General features: G+C 39.2%; 1 protein-coding gene across 1 annotated transcript; it reads left to right on the forward strand.

Moving 5' to 3' along the window:
- Positions 1 to 7330: 7330 nt before the first annotated feature.
- LOC125847241 (uncharacterized) lies at positions 7331 to 7753 on the forward strand. The gene has a single exon (XM_049526903.1). The coding sequence runs from the start codon at positions 7331 to 7333 to the stop codon at positions 7751 to 7753; it is 423 nt and encodes a 140-aa protein (XP_049382860.1).
- The last annotated feature ends 2758 nt before the right edge of the window (positions 7754 to 10511 follow it).

Below are 10511 nucleotides of genomic sequence, written 5' to 3' on the forward strand. Positions count from 1 at the left end.
TTGACTTAATGTCTTAATGATCATGTATCTGTAGATCTAATGTTGGTGGCCCTTTCATAAATTACTAATGAATGTATTGATAACCTTGAATCGGTAGACCTAATGTTGGTTGCCTTTTCATGAATAAATGAATGAATAATAAAGTATTCTAGGCTATGTCTTGAACGAGTAAACCTAATGTTGCTGGCCCTTCATGATGATTCTAGGTGCTAATGTGATGTTAAACCTTGAAGCGGTAGACCTAATGGTGGTGGCCCTTTCTTGTTTGAAATGATGAACCTAGAAACGGTAGACCTAATGGTGTTAGCTCTTTCTAGGAAAGTCAATGAGCTATCCTTAAATGTACCTTGAAGCGGTAGACCTAATGGTGGTGGCCCTTTCATGTGTAAGGTGCTTTGGGTTGGTAGGCGTAAGCATCAAGTGGATATGGTAAGATGGAGGTTCTCCCAACGTTAGGATGGATTTCAATGAACATCTTTCTTATCCCTTAACTAAGTGCCCACATAGGTCTAGCTAGTGGATCCACCTAAGCTAATCGACTAGTCTTTCTTAGGCAAGTAGAGCACCTCTTCATGACACCGAATTCCATGTCAAGCTATCATGGTTTATGTCGGTTAAACGCTTATTACCATCATGTGAGATGTGCATTATGGTTTCTTCACGACTTCTATGAAGTGTGGGTGGTAGTATGGGATGCCAACCATGCATTGCACGAGTAGGATTTGAGAGAGTCATAGTGAGTTTTCTAAGTCTTAATGGCTATGCATTGGACTCTAGGAGATACTACATTATGCATAGTCTTAGTCCATGAGGTTTGAACTCTAGGAGATGCTATATTTAGCACAATCTTAGTTCATTAATAATCTTGATTCATTGGGATATAGACATAACCGACATGAGAACATATGATCTCTTATGGTGTTACCCACACTATCAAGGGTTGGTCCACTTGCCAAGGTGGAACCGATTTGTTAGCTTAGTGGGATCCACTAGCTAACTCCCTACGGGGCATGTAGTTAAGGGATACATAGATTGCTACTAGAAACCCAAACTCCACTAGGTGATGTTTCCATCTCATGAGACACACTTGGGGAAATCAATACTCTTCTAGGTGAGAGATCCCTTGTGGGAAGCCCAAACTAACAATGTGGGAACCTCCATGAAAGCCTAAACTCATCTAGGTGGGAACCTACATTCTCATTTCGATATCCTCTCGGTGCTAGGTATAAAATCTCACAAGATAATCATTGAGTCTCTACGTTGACTCAAGTTAAGGGAAAGGTGTTCTTGATCACCAACCCATGCTAATACCTCTTTTATAGCATGTGTGGGCAACTATCACCATCCATGACCTAGGTATAAAGGCTTTCTAACCTTAGGTTCAATTAGTTAGGAGAAGTACTTCAACCCTAGAACCATTACTATGTGAGAAGTTCTTCATGTTAAGTTCATATTCATATTTGTCCTTATGTCTAGAATTCTTCATTAGACAAGGATAACATCATTACCTAAGTGATTCTATCGCTTCCTACCATCTAGGATTCATTAGGTGATCTAGGTAGATAAAGTTCTCTCAACACAATTGTATTCATTAGCCTTGAATTCATATGTAGATTATACTCTTGAAGCCTTAGCATTTATAGTTAATCATATTGGACTTAACTTCAGACCCTAGTTATCAAGATTCATTACTTCAAGCCTTACATTCAAGCTTTGCTTCTTATCATCACCATTCATATCCAGTTTTAAGGTATTCTTAATCACATTTATCATTACTACATGATTCTAACCATAATTGATCATAAATGTTCAATTCTCACTTTTCAAGTCAAAACCAATCATACATCATAGAGTCTAGTTCAATTCATGATTAGATGATCCTAACTAAGATCAATTAGTATTCAAGACATTGAAAGAGGAATCATAAGGACCTTCAACCTTGCCTTTAATGGCATCAACCCACAATATCACTTTTATCAAATTAGACTAGGGTTTACCATTGACATAACATGAAATCATCATAATATCACTAAACAAATACAACTCAATCAATATTGGGTGATATCGACTAGATTGGAATCACACCCAAGCCCTACCCACAATGTAACCCTAACCCTAGCTAGAATTGGGTCTTCTGAGTTCACAATAGGGGGAAATCTATGGGGGCTCCATGGGTGGAAGAACCCATGGATGAAGAACCTTACATATCTTTAATCAATACCCTAAACAAAGCTTGAATCCCTGAAGAAAATCGCCCAAAGATGCTGCCTCCCTCTTCTTTTCTTCTTCTATTCTTGAGAGGGAAATATATTTAGAGGGGAGTTGATTGTTATAATGACTTGGGGTCTAAGGTTTGGGGTTATATAGTTAGGTTTAGTTAATTAATTAACTCACTAACCACCCCTCCTGGCCCCTAGATAAATAACTAACTCGAATTAAGACCCCTAATTTAAAAACTTAAAACTCGAAAATAGTGGTCATCAACGGCCACCACCTACAGGCCGTTGGTGGAGCCACACTCCGTGTTGTGCCTCCGTTTTTCCTTTCAGAGTGGGGTGTTGGGGAAGGCTTGGTGGGGAGACTAAGTCTCAACCCATGAGCCTCACCCACGCCCCGTCACTCCAATGACGGCCCGTCAAAGGGGCCCGTGGAAGGCTGCTGTTTGACATCTTTTATGGCGATTGTTTGGGTCCTCTTCAAGGACCCTTAGGCTGTTCCTTGGGGAGTCGTAACCAAACGTTTGGACCCTAAACATGTCCACCTAGTTGTAGGAACCCTTTACACCCAATTCCAACCTCATACCACACTCCAAACCTCACCCCAAAGGCACTAGAACTCACTAGTTCAACTAACTAAAACATGGGGTGTTACAACGGACCACGGGCGCCACCATGGGCCGTGGTACCACTGAAAATACATGGAGAGTGAACGTGAAGATCTCTTAGACTCTTGGAGGTGAACGTGAAGATCTCTTAGACTCTTGGAGGCAAGGCTTGGGAAGCCTTGACACTGCCTTAAGATCACGACCTTCACCACGACTCGTGTTCTTGACCACGGATCGTGGGAGGTCTCGTTGTCATGTCTTGGCCTCATGGGAGGCATGGAAAGTTGAGAAGGCTACTACCTAAGGGACCACGGGCACCACCACGATCCGTGGTGTAACGACCCGTAAAATGAATAATCGAAACTAGTGCCTAACTAGTGTTTGATGGAGTTGTTGAGGGGTTTCAAGTTGTAAAATATTGTCCCAAGATATGGTTGAGGGTTTAGGGGTTAAATGTCAAGGTACGAATCCCCAAGGACCACCATAGGGGTCCTTGAGGAGGATCATAAAGCCTAACCCCAAGACCCCAAAGAAAACCAAAACTGACCAAAACTTTGTGACCTACGTAAGGGGACCACTCCCCGTAAGTCCATCCATGCCCTGTGGATGGCCTACACAAGTCAAGCCCCAAAAACCAAGTTTCTTAACCAAACCACAGAGTGCCAGTACGGCCCGTGGTCCTACTTATGGACCATAGGTGAGTAGTTCGTGGTTTGCACTTGTGTGTTGTCAAATATCTCGGCCAAGGTGAAGGCTATTTAGTATATTCATTTTAAGTGTAGTTTAGTCAAGGGTCGGTTTTAATTGGTTATTTAAGGTATTTTAAGGTTTCTTAAAGTATTAAACTCTATTTTCAATTCATTATTTCAAAATCCAAATTAGAAACCTCCCATCCCCTTCAAAAGTTCTCTCTCTAAAAACCACCATTGGAAGTGAAGGATCCAAGCACTCAAGGTCAAGACTTCATGTTTTTCAAGGGATTTTTGTGGGATTCTTCCATAAAAGGTATGGTGGTCTTCATCCTTGACATAGTTTCTTTCAAGGAGCCAATTTCAAAAATGATTTCGAGTCTCCAATATTTTCCCCAAAACCCTAGTTTTCAATCTATGCATGGGTTTGATTCCAAACGTTTTTCAAAGGCTTTATTGCATTGAATTATGAATGAATTTTGGATTTAAAGATGAATTAAGATGATTTCTTCCTAGAACCCATGCTTTCCTCCAAATTCCTAAGTTGTGATTTGTGATTGGGAATTGATTGATCATGAAGTATGTGAATTGTTTATGTTTATATGGATATAGAATGTTGAAATTATTTTATTACTCTTTCCTAATTGTATTGATCTAAGGTGTGTCGGTGAATGTGATCCATGGCCTTGAAAGGCAAGGTAAGAAGGTTAAGATATGATTATGATGTGAAGGATATGCATGTGATCTTAATGATAATATGATTATCATGTTTAGAATGAAATAGTGTTATGATTGAAAGCGTATTCTCAATTAACATTCATGAATGATGATGATAAAATGTGAAGGGTTTTCTTCTATATGATGTATATCTTTAATTGGTAGGCTTATGCATCCTTTTCTTGAATGAATGAAAGTAATGTGAATATTGTATCTTGAATTGGTAGGCTAAGGCATCCTTTTTCTTATATTAACTAAATGATCATAGAATCGGTAGACCTAATGTTGGTAGCCCTTTCACAAATAACTAATGAATGTAATGATAATATAGAATCGGTAGACCTAATGTTGGTAGCCCTTTCCTAAATGAATGATGAAGTATTCTAGGCGATGACATGAACCAGTAGACCTAATGTTGGTAGCCCTTCATAGTGAGTCTAGAAACTAATATAATGATAAACCTTGAAGCGGTAGACCTAATGATGGTGGCCCTTTCTTGTGTTAAATGATGAACCTTGAAGCGGTAGACCTAATGTTGGTGGCCCTTTCTTGGAAAGTCAAGATATCCTATAATGTACCTTGAAGTGATAGACCTAATGGTGGTGGCCCTTTCAAGTGTAATGTACTTTCGGTCGGTAGGCCTAATGTTGGTGGCCCTATCTAGTACAATAGTGTAATGTAAATGACACTATTCTATGGGAATGTAGGCTAAGTACCAAGAGGATATGGTAAGATGAAAGTTCTCCCTACGTTAGGCCAAATTTTAATTAACATCTTTCATATCCCATAACTATATGCCCACATAGGTCCTAACTAGTGGATCCACTTAAGCTAAATGTACTGGTCTTACCTTAGGCAAGTAGACCACCTCTTTACGATGTCGGGATTTATGACACCGATTCCATGTCAAGCTCACATGGTCTATGTCGGTTAAATGCGTATTCCGATCATGTGAGATATGCATTATGGTTTCTTGAGGAGTTCAATGAAGTGTGGTTGGTAGTATGAGATGACATCCATGCAATGCACAAGTAAGCTTTGAGAGGGTCATAGTCAGTTCTCTAAGTCTTAAAGGATAATGTATTAAAGTGCTCTAAATGAAGCTAATGAAGAATGTTGACTCTTATATGCTTAAATGAGATGATCCATGCTATACTAGGATTGTATTATGAGTTACTTCCTTGTCATGACTTATTGAGTATGAATGTGCCTTGTCTATGATGGCTTCAAAGGAGTACTTAGTGTGAGTAGTAGTATGGGATGCTACTCATACATTGCACAAGTATGACTTAGACTTTCCCTAGGTGATGGTCTTAATGTGATGATATTACTTATGAAATGTTTATGTATATTATGTACGAGTATAGTGTAAAGGTGGAAAGGTTGAATGGTAAGTTCACTTTTGGTGACCTTATTGTGGTACTTTAGTGTGGATAGTGGTATGGAACGCTATCCATACATTGCACAAGGTATAGCATGAGGGTTACTTGAGGTCAAGGTTTAATGTGAAGGTAATGGGTTATATGTTGATTATGTCTCTCTTGTGATTAATGACTTGTATGTTGGTTATGTTTGAATATTATGCCTCTTATACTATGTTCATGAAGTTTTATCAAAATAGTATAAAAGCGTGACTTTCAAATAAAATGTCCATTTTAAGCATTGTTTTTGCATGGCTATCTTACTTAGTACTTAATTGTGCTAACCCATATTTCTTCATGTTTTACTACAAATGTAGGTTCCGGCAAGTGAGTTGCTTCTCTCTAGTTGAAGCTTGGATTTGAGATTCTCCAAGACTAAGTAGTATGTCCTCATAGATCGTGGACAAGTACTTGATGTTTCCATATCTTTCATGTAAAAGACTATTGTTAGACTTTTCGATTGAAAAGGGACGTGACCCTACTTATGTTTCGGATATTGTTTTTAGATGGCCATGTGAGACAATAGACTTCCGCTGTATTACAAGTGTTTTTAAATGAGTATTTTGATTGTATGGTTTTAAAGAAAAATTTAATTTCGAATTATTTGTATTATCGAATGCAATAAAATGCTATGAGGGTTGTATGAGACCCCTCGGGGTCAAGTACGCCGTGTCGCATCTAGGGGCTAGCCTTGGGTCATGACAAACATGATATCAGAGCACAATATTTTGGAAATGGTTTTTAGGATTGATGTCTCAGAAGGCACGTCTAGTAGAGTCTCGCTCATCGATGTGAGTCGTGACACATCTATGAGCGAGAGGCTATAGGACGTTAGGAAGTTACACTTCTTTCATTATTCTTGAAGTCGTGCCTTGGAGTTTAGCTTTATAAGTGTCCTTTTCCTGATCCTTCTCTTGTGTTTATAGGATATGAATACAAGAAGTACTTCCTCAAGAAGGATGGAAGAGGAGATTGTAAATGAGGGAGTTCCTCCCTAAGGTCCTCGAGGTGGCCAAGTTCCTCAAGGCAACCAAGTTCCGGTTGAAGATCCGGCTATATCCAATGAGAAAGTTAGGTCGGCTCTTTTGATGATGGCTCAAGCCATAACTACCCAAGCTCAAGCCATGACGGCTCAAACTACTAGGGGTGTTGAGGCTAATGTGAACCCTATGGTTAGTACTATGACTTCCAGGTTGAGAGACTTTGTGAGGATGAATCCTCCGGTGTTCCTAGGTTCCAAAGTGAGAGAGGATCTGCAAGAATTTTGGGATGAGGTGTATAAGATAGTCAATGATATGGGGATAACTTCTAGGGAAAAAGAGGAACTTGCCTCCTACAAATTGAATGATGTTGCCCAAGTTTGGTTCACTCAATGAAAAGGCAATAGGCCAATAGAAGCGGGTCTTATAGAATGGGAGGAGTTTAAGAAAGTCTTCCTTGGTAAGTACTTTGCCTATGCGAAGAGGGAATGTAAGGTGGAGGTGTTTATAAACCTTAGGCAAGGTAGCATGAGTGTTGAGGAGTATTCCTTGAAATTTACCCTATTGTCTAGGTATGCACCATCTTTGGTGTCTAACCCTAGAGATGAGATGAGTAGGTTTGTTACCGGTGTATCTGACCTAGTTGAGGAAGTGTGATGTATGGAAATGCTCCATGATGATATGAACATTTCTAGACTTATGGTGTATGCTCAATCTATTGAGGAGTCCAAACTTAAGAGGAAGAATAGGGAGTTGAAGAGGTCCAGGTCCGATGAGCAAGGTCAACCTAGGTTCAAGAAGAGAGCTCCAAACGAAGATTCTTCATGCACTACTAAGGTTAACCAAGAGAGAGGTAGTGGACATCCATTTGCTAAACCTACTTGCCACAATTGTGGGAAGAAGCATTATGGGAAGTTCTTAGCCGGTACTAGTGGGTGCTATGGTTGTGGAAAGAATGATCACCAAGTGAAAGATTGTCCTACTCTTACGGCCAAAGGAAGGGAGGCTAAACAAGCTTCTCTTAATGGCCCGAATCTTGATGCTCCAAAGAGGAACCGCTTCTATGCTCTTCAAGCTAACAAGGACAAAGGAGCTAATCCGAATGAAGGCACCGGTATGTGATAGTTCCTTATGGTTCTGAATGTCTTGTGGAGGTTCCTATGTTTTTTTCATATTAGCCTTAGTTGATTTTTCTCCTAAGTGGGGGATAGTATGTTGAATAGTATGGTTGTTAAGAGTTTTGATATCCTTATCTCTTTCTTTCTGTTCCTATTCAAGCTTGAGACCAAAAATTCCTTGTAACTTGTTTCATGTTTTGGAGTCATGTGTGAAAATGTTTTTCCATAGTCTCCTTATGTTATGCATGTTCTTGATGAGTTTATGTTTGAATGGGAAAATGAGTTTTTATGAATTATGTTCCTCGTGTTAATGTGCATTTAGTATGAGTGGGCTATATGCTTCATGAGGTTATATGTTGAACATGCCTAAATATGCTTTTATGAAGAAATTTCATAATGTGCTTAATGATGTTGTGATGAGCATGACATGAGTTGGAGAAGGTAATTCCTCCAATGTAATGAGAAATGTTGAAGTTATGATGCATAATGAGTTTGTAGATGTAGTTCCTACTTTCTTGTGTTGCATTGAGCTTATTGATGTGGAGTTGATGTTTCCTCCTAGTTTTGTGCATTTGTTTATGATGTTGCATGCATGATGGGCTGATAGTCTTGAGTTGTTAACCCCTTAATATGTTTAAAGCTTCATTCGAGGACGAATATTACTAAGTGGGGGATAATGTAACGACCCGTAAAACGAATAAGTGAAGCTAGAGCCTAACTAGTGTTTAATGGAGTTGTTGAGGGGTTTCAAGTTGTAAACTGTTGTCCCAAGCTATGGTCGTGGGGCTTAGAGGTTAAGCATCAAGGTACGACTCCCCAAGGACCACCCTAGGGGTCCTTGAGGAGGACCCTAAAGCCTAACCCTAAGACCCTAAAAAAACCAAAATTACCCAAAACTTGGTGACCTGCAGAAGGGGACCACGTCTCGTAGGTCCATCCACGCACCATAGATGGCCTCCGTAGGTCAAGCCCCCAAACACCAAGTTGCTGAACCAAACCATATAGTGCCAGTACGTCCCGTGGTCCCACCTACGTAACATAGGTGGGTGGTTCGTGGTTTGCACCTGTGTGCTGTCAAATATCTCGGCCAAGGTGAGGGCTATTTGGTAAATTCATTTTAAGTGTAGTTTAATTGGGGGATGGTTTTAATTGGTTATTTAAAGGTTTTTAAAGTATTAAACTCTATTTTCAATTCATTATTTCAAAACCCAAATTAGAAACCTCCCCTCACATTCAAAAGTTCTCTCTTTAGAAACCTCCATTGGAGGTGAAGGATCCAAGCTCACAAGCTCAAGACTTCAAGTTTTTCAAGGGATTTTGTGGGATTCTTCCATAAAAGGTATGCTGGTCTTCATCCTTGACTTAGTTTCTTTCAAGGAGCCAATTTCGAAAGAAATTTCAAGTCTCCAATGTTTTTCCCAAAACCCTAGTTTTCAATCTATGCATGGGTTCGATTCCAAACGTTTTTCAAAGGCTTTATTGCATTGAATTATGAATGAATTTTGGAGTTAAAGATGAATTAAGATGATTTCTTCCTAGAATCCATGCTTTCCCCCAAATTCCTAAGTTGTGATTTGTGATGAGGAATTGATTGATCATGAAGTATGTGAATTGTCTATGTTTATATGGATATAGAATATTGAAATTATGTTATTACGCTTGCCTATTTGTATTGATCTAAGGTGTGTCGGTGAATGTGATCCATGGCCTTGAAAGGCAACGTAAGAAGGTTAAGGTATGATTATGATGTGAATGATATGCTTGTGATCTTAATGATAATATGATGATCATGTTTAGAATGAAATAGTGTTATGATTGAAAGCATATTATTAATTAACACTCATGAATGATGATGATAGATTGTGAAGGGTTTTCTTCTATATGATGTATATCTTCAATTGGTAGGCTTATGCATCCTTTTCTTGAATGAATGAAAGTAATGTGAATATTGTATCTTGAATTGGTAGGCTAAGGCATCCTTTTCTTGTATGATGAATGTGTATTGACTAAATGATCATAGAACCGGTTGACCTAATGTAAGTAGCCCTTTCACAAATGACTAATGAATGTAATGATAATATAGAATCAGTAGACCTAATGTTGGTATCCCTTTCCTAAATAATTGATGAAGTATTTTAGGCTATGACATGAACCGGTAGACCTAATGTTGGTAGCACTTCATAGTGAGTCTAGAAACTAATGTGATGATAAACATTGAAGCGGTAGACCTAATAGTGGTGGCCCTTTTCTTGTGTTAAATGATGAACCTTGAAGCAGTAGACCTAATGTTGGTGGCCCTTTCTTGGAAAGTCAATGAGCTATCCTTATAATGTACCTTGAAGCGGTAGACCTAATGGTGGTGGCCCTTTCAACTTTAATGTACTTTGGATCGGTAGGCCTAATGTTTGTGGCCCTCTCTAGTACAATAATTTAATGTAAATGAAACTACTTTATGGGAATGTAGGCTAAGTATCAAGAGGATATGGTAAGATGGAAGTTTTCCCTACGTTAGGCCAGATATCAATGAACATATTTCATATCCCATAATTATGTGCCCACATAGGTCCTAGCTAGTGAATCCACTTAAGCTAAATGTACCGGTCTTACCTTAGGCAAATAGACCACCTCTTTACGGTGTGAGGATTTATGACACCGGATTCCATGTCAAGCTCACATGGTTTATGTCGGTTAAACCCTTATTCCCATCATATGAGATGTGCATTATGGTTTCTTGAGGACTTTTATGAAGTGTGGTTGGTAGT

The sequence above is a fragment of the Solanum stenotomum genome, chromosome 12 (assembly GCF_019186545.1).
Source record: "Solanum stenotomum isolate F172 chromosome 12, ASM1918654v1, whole genome shotgun sequence".
Lineage (NCBI taxonomy): Eukaryota > Viridiplantae > Streptophyta > Magnoliopsida > Solanales > Solanaceae > Solanum > Solanum stenotomum.

Excerpts from the sequence above, each read along its gene's own strand:
- LOC125847241 (XM_049526903.1), top strand. The coding sequence starts at position 7,331 with ATGGTGTATGCTCAATCTATTGAGGAGTCCAAACTTAAGAGGAAGAAT.